This window comes from Podarcis muralis, chromosome 10 (genome assembly GCF_964188315.1).
Source record: "Podarcis muralis chromosome 10, rPodMur119.hap1.1, whole genome shotgun sequence".
Lineage (NCBI taxonomy): Eukaryota > Metazoa > Chordata > Lepidosauria > Squamata > Lacertidae > Podarcis > Podarcis muralis.
The window spans coordinates 45219511-45232292 of NC_135664.1; the positions used below are offsets into that span (position 1 = coordinate 45219511).

At 45.0% G+C, this 12782-nt stretch overlaps 1 protein-coding gene across 7 annotated transcripts in view; it reads left to right on the plus strand.

The window, feature by feature from the left end:
• Positions 1 to 12782, plus strand: part of TCF20 (transcription factor 20) — a 202939-nt gene that overhangs the window by 123708 nt on the left and 66449 nt on the right. For all 7 annotated transcript variants that reach the window (XM_028747852.2, XM_028747854.2, XM_028747855.2 and 4 more), the window contains one exon: positions 553 to 6300. In XM_028747852.2, the coding sequence (XP_028603685.2) occupies positions 589 to 6300 (5712 nt within the window). In that variant the 5' untranslated portion in view covers positions 553 to 588. The remainder of the gene's footprint in view (positions 1 to 552; positions 6301 to 12782) is intronic.

The following is a 12782-nucleotide window of genomic DNA, read 5'->3' on the forward strand; positions in this document are numbered from 1 at the left end:
TAGCAAAATTATGCCCTCTCTGAATATAGCCTTCTAAAAACAGTCCCCTCACTTGTAATTTTAGTACTGTCTGATCTCTTCATTATCTTAATTGACATTTACATGTGTGTTCTTTGTGTCTTTTGTTTTTCTTGCTCTAAGTGTTTACGCTCATCTGTATATGCCTGTTGGAAAAGAAATCTTATGTATTTTAAATATCTGCAGTTTCATCAGTCCAAGCCTCTTGATGTGGGATGCTGTTGTGAACAGTACAGCATTGCTGGCTTGGGAAAGGGTATTTCTATCATCTCTCATAACAATTCCTCCAGACAAGATGTTGAAAAGTTAGCTAGTAAAATCTTCTTAAGTACCCTTGTAACATACAATCAAGCTGACATTCTGCTCTAGTTTCCTAGATAGCAGGCCAAACTGCTGATAATAGGACAAGAAACCAAGAGGACGTTTTGAGTTTGAAATTGCTACAAGTGATTTTAAATATACATTAAAAACTACTTACTTTACTGGGAAATCGGAATTATTTTGCTAATTTATTTTTCTCTTTTTCTTTTCTAGGCGGGTTGCTGAGCTGTCAGTCTGCAGCTGAACAGCATGCAGTCCTTTCGAGAGCAAAGCAGTTACCACGGAAACCAGCAGAACTACCCACAGGAAGTGCATGGTGCATCCCGTCTAGAAGAATTTAGCACCCGCCAGCAGGCTCAGATGTTCCAGAGCTTTGGAGGAGGTGGCAGCAGCAGTGGGCGCCGTGGAGCAGCAGGCAGTTCTGCCTCAATGGCTGGTGAGAGCTCTGGACATCAGAGCTATCAAAGTTTCAGAAAGGAAGCAGGAGAATTCTACTATATGGCCTCAAGTAAGGATCCTGTGGCAGCTGGAGGGCAGCAGCTTCCTCAGCGCAGGCCTTCTGGGCCAGTACAGAGCTATGGACCACCCCAAGGGAGCAGCTTTGGGAGTCAGTATGGGAGTGAAGGTCATGTGAGCCAGTTTCAAACGCAACACTCATCCCTTAGTGGTGTGACCCATTATCAACAGGATTATACTGGTCCTTTCTCCCCTGGAAGTGCTCAGTACCAGCAGCAAAGTTCGAGCCAGCAGCAGCAACAGGTTCAGCAGATGAGACAACAGCTCTACCAGTCTCATCAGCCTTTGCCACAAGCCTCCAGCCAGTCTGCCTCCAGCACATCTCATATGCAGCCAATGCAGCGTCCTTCAACTCTGCCTTCCTCTGCTTCTGGCTATCAGTTGCGAGTGGGTCAGTATAGCCAACACTATCAGCCTCCTGCTGCTTCTTCTTCCTCTTCTTCTTTTCCTTCTCCTCAGCGTTTTAGCCAATCTGGGCAGAACTATGATGGCAGTTACAGTGTGAATGCCGGTTCACAGTATGAAGGACATGCTGTTGGGTCGAGTTCGCAAACTTATGGAACTCAGTCAAACTACACCTTTCAGGCACAGCCAATGAAGAACTTTGAACAGTCAAAGTTACCCCAAGGCAGTCAGCAGGCACAGGGACAGGCACAGCAGTCACAGCAGCAGCAACAACAACAACAGCAGCAGCAGCAGCCTCCTTCACAGCATATAATGCAGTACTCAAATACTGCCACCAAACTGTCTCTTCAGAGTCAAGTAGGTCAGTACAACCAGGCTGAGGTTCCTGTGAGATCACCCATGCAGTTCCATCAGAATTTTAGTCCTATATCTAATCCCTCACCAGCTGCCTCAGTGGTCCAGTCCCCAAGCTGCAGCTCCACACCATCTCCTCTCATGACAGGTGGTGAGAACCTTCAGTGTGGACAAAGCAACATGCCTGTAGCCTCTAGAAACCGCATTTTACAAATGATGCCTCAGCTTAGTCCAACACCAACCATGATGCCAAGTCCCAATGCTCAGGGTGGAGGATTCAAGGGATTTGGGCTTGAAGGACTGCAGGAAAAGAGGCTTACGGATCCAGGACTAAGCAGCCTAAGTGCTTTAAGTAGTCAAGTGGCAAATCTTCCCAATACGGTCCAGCACATGCTACTTTCAGATGCTTTGGCACCTCAGAAGAAAAACTCCAAAAGATCTTCCCTATCTAAAAAGGCTGATAGCTGCACAAACTCAGAAGGCTCTTCCCAAGCAGAGGAACAGCTCAAGTCTCCTCTGGCAGAATCAATTGATGGTGGCTGCTCCAGTAGTTCGGAGGACCAAGGCGAGAGGGTGAGACAACTGAGCGGTCAGAGTACCAGTTCTGATACCACCTACAAGGGGGGTAATTTAGAGAGATCCCACCCATCACCAACACAAGCATCTCAAAATGAGCCTCCAAAGCTCAGCACCAGCCCTGCAGATGAGGAAGAAGTGGCCTCTCCTCCTGATGAAAAGGAGGCCTTAGTTGCTGTGGAGACACCCCCGAAGGTCAATGAAAAGGCAGTTGGTGTGATAGTTTCCAGAGAAGCTATGACGGGCAGAGTGGAAAAGTCAGGTGGGCAGGATAAGCAGCAACAAGATGATGTTTCCACAGGTGCTCAAGCACCATCTTCTGCCAGTGTGATGAAAGACACTGGGCTTCTGGGACCACAGCAAGAGCCACAAGGAGGGAGTAAGGGGAGCAAAAGTGGGGACAGCAGCACTAACCACAACGGAGATGGGAACGGACAGCTTGGTCATGCTGTTGTTGGCTCCAGTTTTCCGGGCAGAACCGAGCCTTCAAAATCCCCTGGTAGTTTGAGGTATAGCTACAAAGACAATATTGGAGTTAGTATGCAGAGAAATGCTGGCAACTTCCCTCAGTATCCTTCAGGTCAGGATAAAGGGGATTTTCCAGGGCATAGTGAGCGAAAGGGCAGGAATGAGAAATTTCCTAGTCTGTTGCAGGAAGTTTTGCAAGGCTATCACCATCACCCTGACAGAAGATATTCTAGAAATGCACAAGATCATCATGGGATGACTGGAACTCTCGAGGGTACCATGAGACCCAATGTCCTGATCAGTCAAGCCAATGAATTAAGTAATAGAGGTCTTTTAAACAAAAGCATAGGCTCTCTCTTGGAAAATCCACACTGGAGCCACTGGGATAGAAAGTCTAGTGGCACAACTTCTGAGATGAAACAGATAAATCTAGCAGACTATCCCATGCCTCGAAAGTTTGAGATAGAGTCCCAATCCTCTGCTCATGAAGGTGGAGGACTCTCTGAGAGGAGATCAGTTATTTGTGATATATCACCCTTGAGGCAGATTGCTAGAGAACCTGGGCCTCACTCTGTGGGACACATGGGTCCTGATGGCAGGAGTGGAAGGAGTGACCGTCTAACTCCTGGTCAGTCAGTCATCCTTCCTGGTGGTCTAGTGACCATGGAACCAAAGCTAAAGTCTCACAGTGGGCAAATCAAGGAAGAAGATTTTGAACAGTCTAAGACCTCTGCCAACATCAACAATAAAAAATCTGGAGACCATTGTCATCTTGCAAGTTTTAAGCATGAGTCTTACCGAGGGAATGCTAGCCCAGGAGCTGCAGCTCTTGATTCTGCAGCAGAGTACCTTTTGCAACAAGATAGCCGATCACAGCTCAGGCGAGGACCCGGCAGAATGGGAAGCAGCCGAGAGGGAATGAGAGGTAAATCTCCCTCTCAGTTTCATGATCTGGCAGACAAATTGAAGATGTCACCAGGTAGAAGCAGAGGTCCAGGCACAGATCTTCACCACATGAATCCACATATGGTGCTTTCTGACAGGGTGAACCGGGGTTCCTTACACTCTCCTTTCCCTCCAAATTCTGAAAGCTCATCGTTGGCTTCAGTTTATCACACTAATGCTCGATCTCATGCTTTTGGTGATCCTAACCAGGGGCTGAATTCCCAGTACCACTACAAAAGGCAGCTGTACCAACAACAACAGGAAGAATACAAAGATTGGAGTAGCAGCTCTGCCCAGGGAGTGATTGCAGCTGCTCAACATAGACAGGAGACAGCAAGAAAGAGCCCAAGGCAACAGCAGTTCTTGGACAGAGTAAGGAGTCCTTTGAAAAATGACAAGGATGGAATGATGTATCTCCATTCTGGTTCTTACCATGATGCTGTCAGCCAAGACACAAGCCGTTGCTTGTTAGGGAGTGATGGGTCTCTTCAAAATAAGTGTGCTGAAATTAAACATTTGAATCAAAAGATTCAGCAACAAGAATCTGGTTGGGATCTTTCCCGACAGGTGACTACTGGGAAAAACAGTGGCTCTCTAGGAGCAACTAGTCAGAAGAGATTTGCATCTCAAGATAGTGATACACACAAGCGTGAAGATGCTGGAGATGTACTTAAATCTGGCAATGCCATGGTAAGGATTCCTGGCCAAGAAGAGCAGTCTTCTCAAAATCCTTTAATCATGAGAAGGAGAGTCCGCTCTTTTATCTCTCCTATTCCCAGCAAGAGGCAGTTGCAGGAAATGAAGAATAGTGGCACTGAAGACAAAGGACGCCTGCTCACTTCATCAAAGGATGGAGCTGATAAAACACTCAACTCCTATGCCCATTCTTCCCAAAGCCAAGATGTTAGTAAGTCACTCTCAAAAGGAGAATCTCCTAGGAATCTTCCAAGTCCTGACAATAGAAATTGCTCTGCTGTTTCCCTCACAAGCCCAGCTAAAACAAAAATTCTGCCTCCACGGAAGGGCCGTGGGTTAAAATTGGAAGCTATTGTTCAAAAAATCACATCCCCTAATGTTCGGAGGAGTGCTTCTTCAAATTGTGCTGAAGCTGGCCCAGATGCAGTCACCCTTGATGACATTCTGTCACTGAAGAGTGGCCCACCAGAGGGTGGGAATGTGTCCAATCATGGAATGGAAGCAGAAAATATAAAAGAAGAAATTGTGCTGGATCAAGAGAGCCAAGAATTGACTAGTGAAATTTCTCTGACAATATCTTCTGAAGAATGGCATGCGGATAGAGATGAGGTAGTAAAAAAAGAGACACCTGAACTTGCAAGTGTTGTCAAGGAGGCCCCAGTGCCTACTGTGATCCCAGCACCTTCACAAAAATCTGTTTGTCAGGGAAGAACAGATGGCTCACTAACTGGGGCAGGATCTATAAGCTTTTCCGAATTAAAAACAGTCTCTCCATCCAAAGTCTTGACTCCTGAACCAAATCTAAAGTCTGAAGAGAAGGGTGGAGATGCAGTCATTGTGACACCCAAGCCAGATCCTTTTCCTCCAAAGGGTTATTTTCCTTCTGGTAAGAAGAAGGGGCGGCCTATTGGTAGTGTTAACAAACAGAAGAAGCAGCAGCAACAACAGCAGCAGCAGCCACCACCACCACCACCGCCGCCGCCGCCACCGCCTCAACAACAGTTGCTGCTTCCGCCACTTCCATCAGCACCAGAAGCGCTGCAGCCATCAGAGGAGGCAGGAGGTGGAGAACCTAAACCCAAGAGACAGCGAAGGGAGAGGAGGAAACCTACAGCACAGCCCCGGAAGCGGAAGCCAAGACGAGCTGCTCCAATTGTGGAGCCCCAGGAACCAGAGATCAAACTGAAATATGCCACACAGTCTCTTGATAAAACTGATAACAAGAACAAGTCTTTTTTCCCTTATATTCATGTAGTGAACAAGTGTGAGATAGGTGCTGTATGCACAATAATTAATGCAGAGGAAGAGGAGCAGAATAAGCTGGTGAGGGGCCGAAAAGGGCAGAGGTCGTCAACACCACCTCCCAGCAATGTTGAGAGCAAAGTACTGCCTATTTCCTCTTTCATGCTACAGGGCCCTGTAGTAACAGAGTCTTCTGTCATGGGCCACCTGGTTTGTTGCCTGTGCGGCAAGTGGGCCAGCTATCGCAACATGGGTGATCTCTTTGGACCTTTCTATCCCCAGGATTATGCGGCCACATTGCCCAAGAATCCCCCTCCCAAGAGGGCCACAGAAATGCAGAATAAGGTCAAAGTACGACATAAAAGTGCGTCTAATGGTTCCAAGACAGATACGGAGGAGGAGGAAGAGCAGCAGCAGCAACAAAAGGAGCAGAGAAGCCTCACTGCCCACCCTCGCTTTAAGAGACGGCATCGCTCAGAGGACTGTGCTGGGGCCTCTCGTTCGCTTTCGAGAGGCGCTGCTTGTAAAAAGGCAACCACTGAGGGTAGCAATGTTGGTGAAAAAGCTCCTTTGGACTCTAAACCCCCCATGTCCACTTCGGAAGGTGGTCCTGAGTTGGAGTTACAAATTCCTGAACTACCTCTTGACAGCAATGAATTTTGGGTCCACGAGGGCTGTATTCTCTGGGCCAATGGGATTTACCTGGTCTGTGGCAGGCTTTATGGGCTGCAGGAAGCTGTGGAAATAGCTAAAGAGATGGTGAGTACCATAAATGAATAATGCTGTAATGTTTCTTTTTCAAGCAGCTTGGTGTTTCCTGTGTTCCTGGTTTTATTTCCTTCACTTACGCCTTGGCAATGGTGGTTCCATTGTAGTAGTGTGGATTAGGTATGACCTCACGGGTGGCGCTGTGGTCTAAACCAGAGAGCCTAGGGCTTGCCGATCAGAAGGTCGGCGGTTCGAATCCCCGCAGCGGGGTGAGCTCCCGTTACTCGGTCCCTGCTCCTGCCATCCTAGCAGTTCAAAAGCACATCAAAGTGTAAGTAGATAAATAGGTACTGCTCTGGTGAGAAGGTAAAGGGTGTTTCCGTGCGTTGCTCTGGTTCGCCAGAAGCAGCTTAGTCGTGCTGGCCACATGACCAGGAAGTTGCCTGCGGACAAAAGCCAGCTCCCTCGGCCAGTAAAGCGAGATGAGCGCCGCAACCCCAGAGTCATCTGCGACTGGACTTAATGGTCAGGGATCTCTTTACCTTTATATATGCAAGCTGGAATTTGCTCTCAACATTACCTGTAGTATAATTTTAGACTGGCATTTACAGAATTGCCTTGTGCATTGACTGCTGGTCCCTATTAGGAATATTAGTGACTTTGTGTGGCCCGGGGGGGGGGGGTTGGGAGCCAAGGTACTAATTATGGTTTTTAACCGATAGGGATAGCTAGCTGCCAAAATATGATTAATTGCAAGAACACAATTCTATTACCATTTCTGTCTTTTAACAACTTTATGCTTCTTGGACCCTAGTATTTTCTTCTTTCCATCACAGTGAAACTCGTCAGTTATATATTTGTAGGGAAAGACTTGTATCTGATACAGAAAATGGAATGAGAGGTACACCTGCCGAAAGACATCCTGAGGCAATAGAAAGACTTAGCTGAACTAGTTTCTATTTTGTGTTGCCACCTGAGGTTAAGCTTCTGGCTTAAACAAGCTGAAATTAATTTTCAATGCCCCATACACATATTAGTGCTATATTAAAAAAATTGTCTCCCCTGTTCCAATAATAGGGTTTTATTTGTATCATCGCTTCATTATTTTCAGATTATACAAAAAAAGAAACATAAATAATTTAAGCAGTTGAGGATAGTGAATATGATGGATCATAAAGGAAATCAAATGTTTCTAAGACTGTTAGGGTGCTATTCATTTATAATTTGGTTCTTGATTTGAATTCAACATCAGCTTTGTTTTGATCACCAGAAAGTTCTGCTACTTTATTTTTAAACACAGATGAAATAGTCTCACATGTAAGTCAGACATTCAGTAGCCTACAAACTGTTTTACTAGCTTGCCTTCTTCTACACATTATTGCTCAGGTTGTAACTGCATTCTAGTTCTGAGCTCAGCCATATGCTAACAAGTGTAGGAGGGAATGGGACTATGACATGATATGGGATTAGTGCAAGTGAGGGCTCTCCAGGCTAACAGCCTGGGATAGTGGAGAGAAGCATGCAGGAACCCTTGGTACTCTCTTAGATGCAATTACCATGGAAGGTGAGTGGGAGATTATGGGGCAGGTTGTTGGATCTGTTTCTGAGCTTTTCTAGATAGTTATCTGCCTAAGAGCAGTGTTAGAAACTCACATAAAAGGTAAAGGTACCCCTGACCGTTAGGTCCAGTCGCGGACAACTCTGGGGTTGCGCGCTCATCTCGCTCTATAGGCCGAGGGAGCCAGCGTTTGTCTGCAGACAGCTTCCGGGTCATGTGGCCAGCATGACAAAGCTGCTTCTGGTGAACCAGAGCAGCGCATGGAAACGCCGTTTACCTTCCTGCTGGGGAGGTACCTATTTATCTACTTGCACTTGATGTGCTTTCGAACTGCTAGGTGGGCAGGAGCAGGGACCGAGCGACGGGAGCTCACCCCGTTGCGGGGATTCAAACTGCTGACCTTCCGATAGGCAAGCCCTAGGCTCTGTGGTTTAGACCACAGCGCCACCCATGTAGAAACTCACATATATAAGCTAATTGACAAATGGCACCTTAATCTAGGTTACAGTCATCACCACGGAATGTCTGCTTGTGATTTTTTCAATGAAATTATTATTGTTGTTATTTTATTATTGTTGTTGTTATACTTTTATTTTTATTTTCTATACTGCTTTATATTTTAAACACATGAAAACATCCAATAAAACAATCCAGAATAAAACTGTGAATGTAACACTAAGTGTAAGGTGTAAGGAGGTCTGGAGCCTTGAAATGTATGCAGTTTTACATCCTTCTTCCTAACTGGTGCTTCTTTAATGGCCTCATTCTATTGAGCCTAAAGCATTCAACCTGAACTCCCTGCCTTTGGCGGAGAAGTGATCATGGCTCAGTGATGCTAGCAAAGTGCTGGATACGCTTTACTCTTGAAATAAATCATCCACTGGAAAGGAATGAGATCTTCCAGGGCATTCTTTTCTCTCGGGACCATAATCTCTCATTAATTTGAATGGGATCAACAGATAAAATCATATTCTTTATGCCACTGAATCCAACTTACATACTGATAGGGAACCCAGCCTAGGTTTCCGCTGAACTGCACTGCCAAATATTTTGTGCTTAGCAGAATCAACAGGCGCCTGAACCATAACTTCGCTAGCAATTTAAAATGAATCATGGTGTGTGAAATTCAGTCATGCCACCTCTGCTGCTTCTTAGTCTTTGTGCCCCTATCCCACTAATTGCCAGCAGTACCTAGATCCTCCTGTCTCTAACCCTCCTTTTTCAACTCCACATCCTTACCACCCACTGCTTCCTCAGGCCACAGCTTGTCAGGTCACTGCCTACTCTCTTCCCCTTCCTTTCTCTAGCATGTGTCTAGATCAGGGGTTCCCAAACTGCAGTCCACAAACCACACATGCTTCATTCAGGTGATCCATGCTGTAAATTATGGCTGATGACAATAGACTGCACATCTATAGCATTAAATATTCATATTGATTTTAATTGTATTTCTATTGCTTATTTTATTTCTTATATATTGTTTTTTATTGTATTACAGCTTGAATTCCATAAAATTGTAAGGCACAGTGCATTATAGTTGCTAAACAACAGGCAGAAAAATCATTAAGTCCACCAAGATGCTCAGCCGTTTTCAAGTGGACTGTGGGCGGGAAGGTTGGAAACCATGGTTTTAGATCATTCTCCCTCGTTGTCCTTCCATCTCCCACATAAAATTCTACTCATCTTAAGCCCTGTGACATTCCTCCAGGGGTTGAATTTCTCATTGTTGCCCTTCCATGCCTCAATTCCCCCTCCTGCCCTACCTTTAGGTGGTTCCTCCTTATTTATTAAATGAATTAGTTACTTTTTTCTATGGGAACTCAAAGCGACTTACAACCCTTTAATCCCAAAACAAATCAAACACATACATTAAAATCAGCATTAAAAAAGACAATTATTAAAGTTTGTTCCCCACTGTGCACCTCATACAGCTTTCTTGCTTTGGGACTCACTTTTGCTTCTCTACCTGGAATCAACAATTGGGGCCAATTCACATGCCACTGTGGAGGAGGGGTTGCACAGCCTCTTGGCTTTGTGAAGATTTTTGGAGTGTTTTTATTTGAGGAATTCTGGTTCTTTTTGTTTATAGGTATTGCGGGAATGCTTACAGGATCGTTCTGATTCAGTTATATGAATAGTTGCAAGATTAAGTGCCTCCACAGTCACGAAGGTTATGTTCACATTGGCAGTTTAGTTCTGGAACTCCTGTTTCACATACTCCCACTATTGTAGGGTTCACACTTGCCTAGTACAGTAGTTACTTAGCTTTTAATTAATGCCATAAAGTCCATCTATAGTTGGCTGTTTTCCCTGGGATAAAGGCAATTATGTAAACTAATTGGGTGGCAGTTAACAAAGTTTTACTCAGAGTATACGTAATTCCATTGAAATTAATGAACATGACCAAGTTAGGTCAATTAATTTCAGTGGGTCTACTCTGAATATAATTTAGTTGAATACAAGACTTTGGGAAGAGAATGTAACTACTTTTTCTATCTGACCCTAAATAGTTCATGTCCTTTGCAAAATTAGCATCATTTTTATTTAGTGCAAGGGCATCTGGGCTAGACACTGTTCTTCTTGGTGTGTGGGGGCTGAGCAAAGAGGAGCAGTAGTAGGTTACTCCTGTTTGAAGTGGTAATATGAATAGTACACATGTTGTAGTTACTCCTGGAGTCAAATGTTACTGTTTTTAAAAGATCGGTGTAACTCTCCTTGAGGCTGATTTTGCTGTTATTCATACCAAATAAAGTAAATTTCTCTAGGTGCTGTCATTGAATCACCAGTCCTTTTAATGCACAGATTACATAGATATATTACGGCAAATGTCCAAAATTTGGAGAAGGATAATATTTATCTGTAAATACACATAATCCCAGATGAATTCGGCAAATGCCCCCAAACAAATGCTTCTTCAGTTTTCAGGCCTATATTGGCGAACAATGCCAACTAAAATTAAGTGACTGTCAGCTTCTATTGGTGCATCCCTGAGTTTTTCGACATGTAGCCAGACTGGGCAGCTCCTTCCCATTCCCCTCCCCCCTTCCCCCCATTGTTGATGCAAGGGCTGGTGTAGATTGGGTGGCTGTTTGGGGGCATACAAGTAGAACAAGAGACATAGGAACCTACAGATCCCAGTAATGTTCCATAGTTCTTTCCCCTGCTGATCCCTCTGAATGTCCCATATTGCCCCAGCTCCCACGTCTGGTGGAATGCCACCAGTGGGACATACATGCCTGCAGAGCTTTCTGTGGGTGTACCGAAGTGCTTTAGTGGCATAAGTGCTGTTGTGTTGGCAGGCTGCCCATTCTGCCAGCCGATCAGCACTTACGTTGCTTCCTATAGCCCTTTAGCTGGCCTAATGCCATCTTGTAGGATTGTAGCCTTAAACTTGTTGTGTGGAGGAATTTAACACTTAATGACATCCAGGAGTGTGCCAACTGCAGTGTGATCCCATTTGTACTATATATAAATTATTTAAGGAATTTTTGTGTGAAAATATCCTATCAAAGGAGAACTAGTCACGACATTTGGGGTACAGGCAAATTTAAAACCAGACTATTCCAAGATCTATTGCTAAATAAAACATCATCTTCCTTATATACCACCCCTCCATAAGAAGAAAAGGTTCCTGAAATCTGGTTTTATCACTGCATGATATAGAACATAGGAAAAATGGGTTTAAAGGACTTGAGGCATAGTACAACATGGGTGTTAGTGTTGAGATACCAGTCAACTGAGCGGTCAAATATTTCATGAAGCCATGAATTCTGTATGTGGGTAGTGTGGCTTAACTTTCTTGGGTAATGTTTTTCAGCCTGAGGGCTATATTCCCTTGTGGATTACCTTCTGTGGCTACTTGCCAACTGTGGGCTGAACCAAAGCCAGAAGTCGACAGGACAACATCCATCCATCCAGATATACACATACAGGATTTCCCCACCAACTTACTGTGCTTGTGTTCTTAAAATACATGTTGGGGAATGTTGCTATTGTGCAAATGTCAGATTTTGATCTGAGGTATGTAAAATGCAAAATATGCAGCTCAGACATATATCTGACAGATACAAAGATGCCTCCTTTTCTATTCACTTCCTGTGTTTGATTGGTTACACACCCCCACCCACCCGAATGTAGGGGGAAATGATGTAGGAAGGATTCATGTTTTTTCCTCCTTTGTTTTCATTTGTACTGGAACGGGCAGGTACAAGGAATGGTCACTAGACGACATGTGGGTAACCTGTGCCACCATTTTTACCCCTGCTACTAGATTTGGTGCCAATTCTTCTGCAAAAGCTGTGGCCGTGCCAATATTGTCAACTGAAACCTGTCACTAGTGTTGCTTCCAAAAGTATTGCTGAAAAGTATTTCTGATTGCCCTCCAGTTGGCACAACAGAATGATTTCCTTGCCTTGTGCCCTGACAGCCTCTGAATGGTCTATCCAGCTCTCTAATCCAGCACCAGTTCCTGCTTCCAGCCACAGCTCACAGTGGTAGAGTGTTTGCTTGATTCTCTACCAAGGTGTATTAGGTGTGACATTTCAAAAAGCCCATTCCATCTCCTTTCCCAGCAAGCATGCCTGACATCTGCTCTGGTTGAATGGGAGCTTCTGTTAGCCAGCACACAAGGAGGGCAGTGGTGAGGCCTAGCTGAGGGTGGGAGATCTCCAGGACCAAGCCTGGCCTTCCTCCCCAGGGCTGGGGGCTACTCTGGATTGAATCAATAAAGCAATAAAGCAAGATCTATAGAACATTACTATTTTGTGTGTAAGAATCATATTGTTCCTCAGTTTGATCTCCTCCAAGCCATTTCTCCTCTATTTGTCCCTGCCATGTGTGGCAGAAACAGGTACTGAATGAGTGAAGGGGTGATGGATTGGTGTGTGTGTGTGAGAGAGAGAGAGAGGGGGGGGAGGGAGGGAGAATGAATGAATGAATGAATAGTTGATTGAAGGGGAGAGGGAGAGAAGGGGAG